This window comes from Candoia aspera, chromosome 8, assembly GCF_035149785.1.
Source record: "Candoia aspera isolate rCanAsp1 chromosome 8, rCanAsp1.hap2, whole genome shotgun sequence".
In the NCBI taxonomy this organism is placed as follows: domain Eukaryota; kingdom Metazoa; phylum Chordata; class Lepidosauria; order Squamata; family Boidae; genus Candoia; species Candoia aspera.
The window spans coordinates 12,747,592-12,761,910 of NC_086160.1; the positions used below are offsets into that span (position 1 = coordinate 12,747,592).

General features: G+C 38.5%; 1 protein-coding gene across 2 annotated transcripts in view; it reads left to right on the forward strand.

The window, feature by feature from the left end:
* Positions 1–9,622, forward strand: part of UBE2K (ubiquitin conjugating enzyme E2 K) — a 36,105-nt gene extending 26,483 nt beyond the window's left edge. Inside the window, exons 3-7 of one of the 2 annotated variants that reach the window (XM_063310678.1) lie at positions 1,440–1,498; positions 3,208–3,290; positions 4,750–4,849; positions 5,105–5,233; positions 5,542–9,622. In XM_063310678.1, the coding sequence (XP_063166748.1) occupies positions 1,440–1,498; positions 3,208–3,290; positions 4,750–4,849; positions 5,105–5,233; positions 5,542–5,616 (446 nt within the window). In that variant the 3' untranslated portion in view covers positions 5,617–9,622. The remainder of the gene's footprint in view (positions 1–1,439; positions 1,499–3,207; positions 3,291–4,749; positions 4,850–5,104; positions 5,234–5,541) is intronic. The other variant, XM_063310677.1, reaches the window with a different exon arrangement.
* The last annotated feature ends 4,697 nt before the right edge of the window (positions 9,623–14,319 follow it).

The following is a 14,319-nucleotide window of genomic DNA, read 5'->3' on the forward strand; positions in this document are numbered from 1 at the left end:
ATCTTGTGCTTGGTACAGATTGCTAGATGTCTTTTTTTTTTTTATTTGTAGATGAGCACTCACCCAGCAGCAAAAAGGTCTGTTAATAGGACCTAAATGTGTTAACCTACACTTCCTTACTGCTAAATTTAATTTCTTCATTTTGCTTAAGTTGGACAGTATCATCATGCAATGCTTTCTCAAATTGGTCTTTCTTTCCTAGGGCTCCTAATGAAATTGGAATGAGGGGAAGGAGTTCCTTTAACTGAAATTTGGTATTGCCATTCATTGTCTTTACACTGAGTTTTTTAAAAAGTTCCTCAACTATGCAAAATATCTAATATTCATAATAGCTTGAATATCCTTAGGCAGAGTCTACTAAAAACTTTGGGGACTCATAAAGGCCAACCCAGACAGGAAGTAAATTGTAAACTCCTACTTCTCTGGTTCAGATCAAAATCTAACCTTGAGGATTACCTAGTGTCTCCTGTATCCAGAGCCCATCCCTGCCAATATCTCCCTATCCCAAACATCCTTGGCTGGCAGCTTCAGAGGTGAGGGGCAGAAAAGAGGATTATCTTTTTCTCCGTCTACTTTCTGTCTTTTTTGAAGGCAGCTGTAGCTTGGCAATTCCTAATTCTTGAAGGACTCTTGTGATACTGCCATTGCAGCTTTACAGGGGAGGGGAGAAATGCTTGGGGTGAGAGGGATAAACGCTTGACAACAAGGATTATGGAGGTCAGGGAGCAATGAATGGGAGAAAAAAGAGGTTTATCTCAGAAAAAATTATCCAGTGTCTTCAGATCATTAAATCTTTTCCAGAGAAACTCTGATAATTCTTGTGTTAATACTGTATGGGGGGATCCTGGGAGATTTGCCACTTCTAATAATTGTTTATGCTCCTTGCCAGTTATTGGGGGTGGGGTGATTAGATTTTTGGAATCATCAATTTACATTTAAATTTGTGTTTGTTCCTTGCTAAATTGTCACTGGAATATTGGAATAGTCTCACCAGGCCTTCTCTTTTTTTAATCAAATGAAGGATTTTATTAGCAGCTTTTGGTAAATTGTGCCATGTGCCAAGAGCTTCTCCAGTGAGTAAAAGACAACAGGAATAAATATGAACAATTACTGTGCTATTGCAGGTAGTGCTCTAAAGGATCTCTACCCCAGGGGGATTGCAAACTGAGTAAACTCTATGTAAAAGTAATAATGGTAGGGGTAAATATGCTGGAAGGCTACCAGTATAATTTCCAGCTATATTATAAAGAATCCATCCTGCCTTAGAACCACAAATTTAGAAGCTAATAAAAGGTTTCCTTCTGTTCGAAGTTAAATGTTGCTTATTTCTCCAAAACAAACTTTTAAAATCCTATTTTATTCACTTAAATGAAAATTCAGTGCTGTGATAAATTAATGCCTGCAAAGTATTTAGTGGTTATATGTTCTGGTTTTTATAGGAGGAAGATATCAATTAGAAATAAAAATTCCAGAAACGTATCCATTTAATCCCCCTAAGGTATGGTGAATATAATCGTTGTGAATAATTATTTGTATTATTTCTCTAGAGTTGACACCTTTTTATGCAGTGCTGTTTATTTGTCCTGGCTCCCCCTCCAAGGCCTTTCTAGCTGAATGTAGACCAAACAACAATTTACCTTTTAGAATACAGTCAAAAGTCTCTGCTTATGAAATGCTTTACATATACAAAAAAACCCCAACAACTTTGGTGTTGTGGAGAAAAAATTCATTGTCTCCTTTGCTTTATGTGTGATAACCTGTACTACCATCATTTCATTTCAATTAAATAGAAATTTTAATTGAAATGATTGCTTGTTATAATGTTCAAGGGTAATAGTGGAAAATTGTATATATACTTGTTTAAGAATGTCTTTTAATTGGAACTGATAGATGACAACGTTTGTTTCCTTGGATACTTAAAGAAAAAAGGTAGATTACTGATAAAACTATAGTAATTGCCAGAGTAACTGTGTGAGGGATTTTTCCTGTAATAATGATACCAGTTTGCAGATAATAAAGAAAAGCACTATCATACAGAATTACCACATTCTTCTGTGGGCCGTGTGAGCACTGTGAAAGTGAATACAGCATAAGAGCTTTAATTTAATGTGAGCATCTCTAGGTGATATGGTGCACCTGTACTTCTTTCACTTAATTCTTACAAATAGCAACACAGTTAGCAAAGGAGCTCTATGATGAAGAATGCCCTATATCGTCTGATGGTGCAGCACACAATTTCATGCACAGTCCCACCGAATTCAGGCCTTAGCACTCCAAATACAGATGACTGAAACTTAGGAAGGTCATTTAGTGAAGACCACGTCTGGGTACCCTGTGGCCACAAAGATTGTCTCTGTTCCATAGAATTTCTAGCTACCCCCACAGTCCCACCATTGCTACTGTGCTTCAGTCATCTGATTAAGTGGACTTCATTCACAAAAGCTGATGTGAAACTAGAAGTAACTCTCCAAAATGCCACTTGCTGTACCCTTCACCGTACCCGGTGGTTCTTCTCAACAATATTAATCGCAAAGGAATGGAATGCAGTAAATTAGAGTGGCAAAAAGATTGTTCTTTAATTCTCAAGTTCTCCCAGGAATCTTTTCTTTGAAAGGTAAAAAAAACAGATTGAGGTGGCTTAGAACTCTATGAGCAGGAAGAAGAAAGTATTCCTTATGCTGAGAGGGTGAATTATGTGATGAGTAGAGGTTTCATCTCCTCACCAAAATCCTGGTTAAGATTCCACTCCTCCCCAAGCTGTTGGAGGTGAGGGTAGTCTGGTTTTGTGAGAGAGAGAGAGAGTCTGAATGAGAGAGAGTCTGAATGAGAGGACTGTGGGCATGCTTGTGTGCAGCTAGTGGTGGGCTCTGCTGTCTACCAGCCTGTGCTCAGCCATATCTCTTTTGTCACAAGGAGTCTTCAGGGGCAAAGATACTAGTCTTGACAGTATTGAGCAGATGAACCCATATCCTGGGCAGCTTTTCTCAGAAATCTAGATGAAGATTTCTGATAGGTAGGAGCACATCACGGAGCATGTATTCAAAATAAATATGATTTTGACTCTGAATCTGCAGAACCCAGATGATAGGTTATCACTGTTTTGTGGGAATAGCCAACATTGTCCATTAAAATAATGTAAGATTATCCTGTATGGTGTTTATCCGTTGCATAAGAGCTGTTTTCATAACAACTTCTCTTATGTTCTAGGTGCGGTTTATCACCAAAATATGGCATCCTAATATTAGCTCAGTCACTGGAGCTATTTGTTTGGATATCCTAAAAGATCAGTGGTAAGATTCCACACAAGGTTCTGGGAAATCCTGAAAATAATTAGAGAACCCTGTATGGGAAACAGTGATCCTTTCTTAGGTTTTTGTTGTCAGTAGGGTTGAGGATTTGTCCTACACGTTTCTTAGTTTATTTTTAATTCCTTATTTAATTTCATTGAAAAGTAGAAAATCTAATGGCTATTAACTGTAGGATTTATTGAATTATTTGAGTATCTGAGCTAAATTACTGAAGTCAACCAAGGCTTCGCAATTTAAAACATCCTCTGCAAGTTCCTTCCTTCGCTTCCTAGTTTTATTTACCATAGTTTACCATTACATCTAAATTCACAAACTGGCTATTGCTAGTCTCCAAATGGTTTTTCAAAGTGCTTAAATTGTGATTTTTAGACAGCTTTGATCATAGTTGCCTGAGCTTGATGGCAAACAACACTTAGCAAAAGTGATGAAGCACAGGAATGAAGCATTGAGAGGATGGGGAAAAAGGTGGTGGGAGTATTTTCATTCATGAAACTTAATTCTGGCAGTACATCTAAACTGAACTACTCAGTTCAAAGATTTAGTTGAGTTTCATTTCTGAACTATAGAAAATGAGTTTAAAGGAATGCTGCTCTGTATTGCATGTTATAATCTATTTATTTGATTTGATTTGTATAGCTGCCCTGGGTAGTCTAATCTTGAATGTATATTTTACTATTCATATTTGCCCTCCTTTAATAAGAACAATTATTTGAATGTAGAGTATAACTGCAGATTCATTTTGAATAGGAAAAGAAAAAAAAGTGTAGAAATAGGCAGATTTAAATATCCAGGAACCATGGAATCTTTTCTTACAGCATCAAGGAGATAGTGGGCATATAGAAAGTGTTTAGCCAAATTAATATCTAGCAGATTGTCCTATTGGTAATAGTTGCTCGGACCACAAAGGCTTGTTCGCATAATTTGATGGGCATCATTAGACAATAGCCTGGGGCCTGACTTCATCCCGAATGCTAAGCAGCCATGTGCTCTGTATGGTTGTGGCTTAGCATGCTACATGAACTAAGCCATTATGATTTGTAAATTTTGGTTTATGGTTTAGTGAGACTAGCCAGTTGTGGTTTATTCAGCAAAAGATGGCTAAGCAAACAGTAGCTTACTACGATATATAATAAGTAGTTATACCAACCGAAGCGAATATCTGTAGCTCAGGGTTGAACTGTGGAGTCCTTGGTGCTCTCTGAGCCTGGTTGTTTTCTTGCAGACGTTTCATTGCCAGACGAGGCAACATCCTCAGTGCGAAGAGGGAGTGGGCCTTGCTCTCAGTTTATATACCGTGGCTTGCCCTGCTTGTGCTGGTGGGGGTGTTGTTCTCTCCTTGGGAGTTCTCTTAGCACGCACGCTCTACTTGTTTTTGCTAACGATGTGGTATTAAGGAAAAACAATGGTTTCTTATGAACTTGTTCCAAACTTGTATTTTCAGGGCCGCAGCAATGACTTTAAGAACAGTGTTGTTATCATTGCAAGCCCTCTTGGCAGCTGCAGAACCTGATGATCCACAAGATGCAGTAGTGGCAAATCAGGTACAACTTTTTTCCTTCCCTTCTAGAAAATGCGATTACAGTTTCTGAGGGTGTTTCTGCAGGGAGGGGGACAGTAAAAATCCACAGAAACCAAGCTAGTGAAAGAAATGCTTTTTGTTGCTGGAGTGCTAAGAAGTTGCATAGAGCTCCTGAGAAGGGAGATGGACTTAATCTGAATATCATACATTTCTCTACACTAACTGCAGGGTTGTCCTTTCCACGGGACTTCAGTTTGTCTTTCTTTCTTTGGTACAGTACAAACAGAATCCAGAAATGTTTAAACAGACAGCTCGGCTTTGGGCACACGTGTATGCTGGAGCACCAGTTTCTAGTCCAGAATATACCAAGAAGATAGAAAACCTTTGCGCTATGGGATTTGATAGGGTAAGCCTTGCTTCTCCTAAGAACGGCTGTTTTTCCTGCTATCAGGCACAGTAAATTTTTTGATAAAATGCGCTTCCTTAAGACCCAGAATTGCTTTCTTTTGTGTGGGGGCTCCTATTAGAAGAGTGTTACATTGTGCCTTGACTTACAATGTACTGCTGTTTGTGAAATCTCAGGGAACTGCAGTCCATACGTGGTTCTTTGTCAAGCGTTTTGCTTCAGTTTAGCAGCTGTCCCTTAGTGCCATGCTGAAATTGAGTTCGTACAGGTGCACGTTCTGACATAACTCACTTCTTGTCTTTTTGCAGAATGCAGTAATAGTGGCCTTGTCATCAAAATCATGGGATGTAGAGACAGCAACAGAACTACTTCTGAGTAACTGAGCCATGTGCAGAAAACTGCTTTGGTAGCCCAGCTTGCCCCTTCTTGAGGAGCGTCACCATCTCTTCTTTTTAGGTTTCGATATAGATTCTCTTTTAAAACTGGCATTCTTGCCTGATGCTATCTAGGCACCATTGGAGACTGAAAAACTGCTCTGTAAATAAAGCTAATTAAACATCTGTGTAAATTTAAAAAAGGGGGAAATACTTTAATTTTTTTTTCTTACTAAATATTGTAAATTCCTTGAGCTTGGCTAAAACAATGGGGACAACATGCCTACTGTAGTGTTAGCAGTGTGACCAAGACTAGCAGGAATTTGCATCAGGATTTTGACTTTATTCAGAACACATCAGAATGTGTCTGTTGTCATCAGTCGTTGATGTCACTCATCCCAGCTCCCTTACCGTTTTTAATATGGATCCTACATGCCTGTGGACTGACCTGATATTTGCATGCTTGTACTTTACATAGACACTATAAGCAAGTAGGGTGAACTGAACAGAGCACCATTTGAAGTACTTGAGTATTCATTCTTGTAACTTTTTGCCTGAAGTTTTCCAGATGGGCTCAACACTCTAAATGATGGCCTACTCTGATACTTTCACCACCTTAAGAGTAACAATCCTGAATGCCCTCCTTGCTCCCAGCCCCCTTCAGCTGCACGCACAGTTGCAATAATCACACTAGGACCTCTCAGAGTTTGTGGGCATCTGTGCCATCTAGCCTAGTTTTCCACTTCACGTGGTATATTTTGAATAATCAGTAAAAGTGTTTCCACCATTGTAATTTCTACACAATTGTATAAAGGTTTGGTATATTTGGACATAGCACAAACCAGTGAAGCTGCTCTTTTATTTCTTATGCAGAAATCAAACCTCTTTCAATAAATTCTGGCTAGAATGAATTCACTGAAAAGAACTGGGTCTCTGTTAACACTGAGAATGCCACCCCTTTTCTCTGGCGTATGCTGTGATGCAGTCAGCTTTTTGGACTTAATTTCAGATAACAGTTGCTTATAAAGGGTTATACAAGACCCACTTGTGTGCATTTTTCCCTAGCTGACATTTGGAAATCTTGTGGGGTTTTTTACTGTACATATATGTTAAATGCCGGTAGTAGTTTCTCCAGGATGAATGTTCCTGCTAAAAACAACTGTACTTACAGTGTATCTTTGTATCCATTCTGAGAGATCTGAACTCTTCAGATGGTTAGTTTTTTATAAGTCCAAAACACATACTTTTTGTTGAAAGTTGGAATATTTCAGAGCTGCCCTGAGAATTCTTCTGAGCAAAAGGCAATGGCACGTTTGGAGCGTATCAAATTATTTTCCTCAATCCAATTCTTATGTACTGTAGATAGAAATGTTTACATTAATCCATGTTTTAATTGAAGAACAGGCAATGGGCTACTCACAGTTTTTGCTAATCTGTCATGTTACATTACTGTAAAAAAAAAATGATGAGAATTTGAGATGGGCATGCAGGATTCTTTCCTGCAAGATATCCAAGTTATCTATAGTTTCAGATATTAGGACACAGAAAATAGTTATCTGTGCAATATGAAGCACTGCTGTTTTTTTTCCACATCCCATTTCTGCATTCAGTGATTGTGTGGTTTATCTTACAGTCATGTAAATCACTGGCAGATGCCAAAGGAAATGTGACTCTCTCTCTCTCTTTTTGGTATTTCCTTGATATTTATTTTTTTTATTTTTTAAATGAACTATTGCTGCTCAACATTTTTGTTAAATACTGGCTGGGGCAGATATAACCCTGGCAATCTGCCATTTGTGTTCGTACTTTTTTAATGGTCTATATTTTGATGAGCTCATCCACAATATTATTTACCCTGGTGGTAATTGTGTAAATGCCTAATAGATTTACATTTCTCCTTGTTCTTTGCACATTATTAAAAGAAAGAACTTGGAAGTAGTTAGTTGGGATAAAATGTCTTCTGCTTTTACATTTAGATAATCTTTCCGGGCAAGGTTCTGTGATTGTGTCAAATGAAACGAGAAAGGCTTTGAATGCAGGAAGGACGTTCATGGTATTCATCACTATTAAGCGGTTCCCTTGCCTACAGCGATAATTTTGGCCTAACTTTAATTTAGGCATAGGAGTGTGAGCATTGGACGATGGAGAGCAAATTTATATGGGGAGTGTAAAAGTGCTAGGTATCCCTAGTGGTTCAATCATAACTAAGTGGGTGGAAGTTTCCAAGGGGAAAGGAAGGGCTACATTGACCTATCAAAGTTCAACCAAGGCTGATAATGGCTGGCGCTGTGAGTCACTAAAGATACTTGTGTTGGGCTTGGAAGGTTATTGAGCTGATAGGTTAAAATGCTGTCAGGATAATCTAATTGCAGATAGTATGACTTGGAAATGATAGACTAGATTGTTAGACTAGATTTTCATTTTTTAAAAAATACTCTAAAATACAAACTGAGCATCCATGGAGCACGGCCCTGGGCTAGACTGCCCTGTCCAGCTTTGGCTCTACAGTGATGCAGGGTTCTCTTTTGGAAAATGTTCCAGAAGACAGTTGGTAATTCAGAAAAGATGCTTCTCCCAGAGCGCTCCACAGATCTTCGTATGTGTAAAAATACATCCGTCAGTTTCCAGAAATTTCTAGTGGAAGGCAAGCTCTTCTTCCCCTATTACAAGATCTTGTTCAAGGTGTGGAGTAATGTACTACTGACAATTACAAATAGTTTCCCCATTCCAGCTGATGTGTAATCAGAGAGACATGTTTTTCAGCAGTGTTTAATATTAATTTTGTTGAAAGCTATGAGATTTACATAGTGTATTTTTTTCCTTGTGCTTCATTTGGGGAATAACTGAGGTACAAAATTGCAGCCGGAGTAAAGGAATAGTGTCTTCAAATGAACTGATTTGCTGCCATGTGAGTAAACTATGCAAACCCTGTACTTCTTAGGCAACAGAGACATAGTATTAGCATCCTGTTTTGGAAAAGGCAATAGCAATCCGTTGCTCATATTTTATCATTTAATTGCAGATAGATACACTTCTTTTGCCAACAGCAGTTCTTACAACCAAGGTGACTTAGCAGCCACTGGAGCTTATTTGAAAAGGGACTTCTTGTTGGCCTCGGCAGATTAATTTGAAGGCTTATTTGCTTTCATTGGGGAACCAAATAATGACTCAAGATTGTGAAGCCCATTGCTTGTTGGACTTGTTCTGTACAAAAGGCCCCTGGCACAGTAACTGCACAAATCATATAGGAAATGGAAGCAGGACATCTTTCCCTAACAAGCCTCAGATACAGATTTCGCATGGAGAGTTTGCAAAGTGCTAATTGCAAGACCTGTATGGAGGCATTAGTTCAATTGTCCTGCTTGGATATGAGTATAGCGAATCCAGCAGACTCCCAATGTGATTGTAGGGGTGTGGCATGGTACCTGTTTTCACGAAGAACTGATTTATAGAGCTGCTCTCCCTCCATTTTCAGCCATTAGAGCTTTTATGTTCAAGTGACCTTACCTTATTTTATTTTTCTCCGTTCTGAATCCATTCCTAAAGGACAAAAGAAAGTAGGCTACATTTTGGTTAAATCACCTGCTCTGTAGTCTTGGGAGTAGAGAGAGGAGGGAATCTACCCAGTGGTTCCACAAGTAGCCATTAACTTGCTAACAAGATCCAAAGTACTGTAAAAGAGCCTCTCTTAAAATTTGCAGTATGGTGCTCTAGATCACTAGCAAGGGCATCTCTCTGAAACAAAGTGGTACGGTGGAAGATCTTAACTCGTTATTTATTTTCCATCCCAGTTTGGGGTTTTTCCCTGGCCAAGACAAAGTATACTTGTAGGAAGTGCTTAATTAGCATTTCACTTCATTGTGAGCCATTGGTGGGCTGGAATATAGCATTGGTGTTTTTGTTGAGAATAAAAGCTACACAACACTTTTGTACACACTTTTTAAAAATAAATACGCATTTTAAAAATGTTGATTTCCATTGCAAATGCTTAATAATAAATGCATGTTTCCTGAAAGCTTTTTCATCTTATTTTGTGCCAATAAATCACTGGGTGGAGGTAACACATCATTATCAATTGTGTTGTAATATGAAAAGTTGCCAAAAAAGTATAACTTTAATATGCAGATGTAGATGTAGAACTAATTAGGCATTTCTTGAAAGACATTTTCAAGGGACGAATGCCCAAATGAATTTGGGGCACAGTTGTTGTTCGTGCTTCCTTATTCGGTGGCTTCAAACACGTATTTTAAGACAGCAAATTCTCTATGGCTCCTTTATATGCCGTTTGGGAAAATTCTGCTTGGGGGAAAATTCTCTAAGGGGGAAAAGCTCAAAGTCCACTAGTGACTTTATTGACATGTCTGTGTTTCGGGCAACAATAGAGTGGTTTACTGGGTGCTGCCTCTGAACAAGCTACTGCAGTAGTGAAAGCTTGTCATAAACTTGAAGATCGTTCCAAGCTCTGGTCCAGATAAGAACCAGTTGCCATCGAAAGCTTCTGGGTATTTAACAAGTACTTTATAGTCAAACACTGAACTGACATAAAATCCATGTTTTAAATACTCCTGTACACTGCATGTACTGGTCAGTAGCATATGGGCAGTAGTAGGGTGCCTTGAAAGGCAATCTCTTGCTTGGAGATCTTAGCTGAATAGAAGAGAGAGCCTCCTTAGAAGAAATGGGGGTTTGGTTGTGCTTGTGACATAAGTGTGCCAAAATTAACTAGTACTGTCCTTACTGATAGCTGGGAATGCTCAGTTTGGGAGCAAGGTGACTAAGGCTGGTCTCTTACTAAAAAAACATTATGCAAAAGCCTTTACCAAAGTCATGAAGGGTGATGGAACTTAGTATCGGGGCTCTCTAATGATGACCATAGGGTATGGAAGCTTGTGACTTTGAACAAAAGAATAAATGGCAAAAACAACATGAAATTTAACTGCATGTCTATGAAAGAGAAAGGGAAGGCTGTAAGAGGTCTGACAAAGTGGACAATCTTGTGGAGTTGATGAATATGTGTAGACGCTTGATGGTATAAGCTTAATTATGAAAGGGATGAAATGTTAAGTATGAATTGGTGTCATTTAAGTTAGGTGCATATAAAAGTAGGAATCTAAATCAGTGACATAGCTTATATTTAACTGAATTCTGATAGTGGAAGCAGGAATGAGTTCTGGGAAACACTGGACAGCATTCTGAATGAGTGTGATCCAAAGGGGAAAAAAGGGTATTGTTTTAGCTGACATCAAGAGATGGATGGAATGAGAGAATACAGAAAAAGTGATTGGGCCATTTGGAGACCAAAGAATGAATGGGAATGGTGACAGTTTTGACTATTGGTTGAGGTCTGTTCATTTCAAGTAAGACTTTTAATAAAATTGAAAGTTGGAAAAGGAGCTACCAGATTCATTTTTTCCTACCATAAACTAACATGGCTCTCATCCTACAAAGTCTACAATTTGAAATACGTAGGTTCAGTAAGATTTACCATGCATTTTATACAAAGCATTCCATCTGGTGCTACATCCTAAGCTTTGTCATGGTGTTCTTGAAATTGAAATTGCTTTAGAAGTACTGAAGTGGGGTCTTCTGGGGGAAACAGGAAAGATCCATCACTTTGCTGTATTCACATGCTTGTGGGAGATCTGAAGAAAATCTTGACCTGGGGTGTTGAGCGACAGAATGTGCTGCAGTTTACCACATTTACTTGTCCCAAAACAGGTGTATCTGAGATCTGAGCAGTTAAGTTCTAAAAAATGTACAGCAGTCCAGAAAATAGAACCCAGAAGGAATTTGGAATGCTCTGGGTTTCTCCTGAATGAACCAGTTAAAATCTCCTAATTCATGCTGCTATCCTTAACACTATTTTAACAAACTGTAACCAGTTTTCAGGATCGTACAAAACCAAACAGGAAGCTTTTAGGGTTAAGTTACTAAAGCCAAAGGAACCAAAACTTGTCTGGTCAGAACAAATGGAGGCTTAAGTTTGAGTTATTACTTCAAAGGGCCTAAAGTTCAATGAAGGGTGGATATCCATAGCTTGATAGATAACTTACAGATATTATTAGTCTAATTTTTTTAGACACTTCTTCACTAATTATATTTAAATTGTTAAAAACCAGTAAGGTATTAAGCAGAGGGCTAGATCAATCATGAATGACAGGATCAATAAATGTCAAGCTTGTATATTCTAAATGTTTCCAAAAAGGGAGCAAACTTAACTTTCTAGAGCAGTTTCTCAACCTTGGCAATTTCAAACTCTGTGGACTTCAACTCCCAGAATTCTCTAGGCAGCACAGGGAATTCTGGGAGTTGAACTCCACATAGCTTGAAGTTGCCACGGTTGAGAAACATTGTTCTAGAGTAAGACCCTCACCTAAACAAGCAAAATAAAATCAGCAAGGTGTTCTTAGAATTACAGGCATAACCAGCGCATCAGTTCTGCTACCTCAGCTACTTCTCCATTCCTACAGTGTGTGTGTGGCGGTAAACACTCAGGAGTTGACTTTTACATGTTTATCTCCCTATTATCACCAGTTTGTTGTTCTAGATGCTAGAGATGTACATTACCTACTCTGTATTTTCCTAATATGCTTTCTCAGGGATGTACGAACTGTTCTGCACTCAGACCATTCTGTGTTGGGAACAGCTGTCTTCAGGTGGTCAACGTGCAAACTGTAGTGACTCCCCTTATAATGCTACTCAGTATCTGAGAAAAAGATATGGGCATAACAAAGCTAATGTAATGGGCGATTTCAGTGTTTCTAGAAGAGAAGTCCTCAAAAGTCTCATGGAGATTTATCAACTGAACCTTACCTGGAATGAAACCGCTGAATGTTTTGTGAAGTTCGTAACAGGTAGCTGAGAAATCAAGGTAGCCAGCAAGACAAGCCAACTATGGCATTGCTTTAGAGTTTGTTTTGCTTTCCCTTTTTAGTGAATGGCTAAAAATAAATAAGGAAGCTTTGGAATACATAGATCTTAGTTGTGATGAGTATCTTAAGACCCTAATACAAACAGGAAGTTGCATTTGGCCCAGCATTGGACAAAAAGGCACACTGCACCTTCTAACATCTCTACCATATCACTGTTGCTGTGGTAGTGCCAGGCCGGCACTTAATGAGTGGTGAATGCACAAAATTGAATTCACTGCCCATGTTATGCTAGAAGAGTGTTGCAAGCTCAGAATATGTCGTCTTTTCAAAGCAATAGTGACGCTATTTATGTACAAGGAGTTATAATCCACTGTCACTAAAAGAAAGCCCCAAGTTAGCTAATCTCTTTGCAAATCAGATGGAGAGAGATTCAAGGAAAGGGCTGTTCAAGTTTCAGATTTGCATCCTATGCTGTTCTTTTTTTTTTTAAATTGACAATGATCAGTTTTAAGTCACCAATCCCCTAATGGAAGATCCCCAGAGAAAGGAAGCCCCCGTCAAGTTCACACAGCCAGCATCCTGATCAGGATCACTCAGAATGGAGACCAACTGTGGTAGTTGGCCTCTGCAAACATGATTTATTTTTCTGTTACTATCGGGTGACCAACTGTATAGGCTTGAAGCCATACTGTGGTATCAAAAGACCAATGAGTTCACAGATGTCAAGGGGGGAAAAAAAAAGATCTTGTAGATGGCGGGCTTGAAAGCTGAGAAGAGTTTGGGTGACAGGGCGGGGTGGTGAGCAATCTGAAGTGGCATGGACAAATTTTATAGGGTGCTGGGAGGGAACTAGAATAAAAATAGAGTCTTTGATATGTTTTTCTTCTGAAGTAATGTGTACCTTCATTTACTGAAAATCATTATCATGATAAACTTTTGAAATAGAGAAGGCAGAACAGAATGAAAGTTTTCAAATTCTCTTAGGAAACCTCTCTCAACAAGAGAATGCTCCAAGACATCTTTCAGGCAAGTGCCAATGTTATCGTCATTCACCATACCCCAAGTGGCTCATGGTATAAAATTCTTACATATCCATTCCTTTTGAGCACATTCCGTAGTTGGCGTCTCCATCGCTTTTCACCAAAGCATCTTACCAAATATTTTAACGTGTTGTTCAAGATTCACACATTATAACACACATAACTCCAACAAGTTGTATTCCCAGAAAACAGGCAAAAAATAAGGTGTATCCATAAAATGCAAAATGTGTTTTGTTTAAAGCTTGGAACAAAACCACCTCGTTTAAAAAACCCCACTGGAACATTCTGAGTTGGTTCTGCTCCATTGGAATAAATCTCAAAACCACTTGAGTCTTTTGAGGGTAGAACAAATAACTTTCTCTTTCTAACCTTTAAACATAGTAAACAAAAATAGCTGTAATAATTTATCACCATTTTAATTCTGCGTTCTCTACGTGTTTATGTTGATAATGCCTGAAATATCACAATAAAATCAAAGACATTTAGTGTCACTGAATGGAATCTTATGGAAAATGTCTGGTGGTAACATGATTGAATTTTAAAGCGTTTACAGAAGACGTGACTCAGACACAGCTTTCTAAATCTTCAACTGATAAAACAGTCTTTACTTGTTGCATCATTCATGTGTGCACATATAAAACCGCATATTTTTTTTTACTGTTTAAATTGTATTAGTATTTCATGGAAAGAAGTAGACTATCGCTTCTGTAGCAAAGTAATGAATTTCTATCACTTTGCCCCTGCTTGTCAAGAGAAGTTTTCAACCTGATTCTAAAACACCCAATGTAAAAAGAACTGAT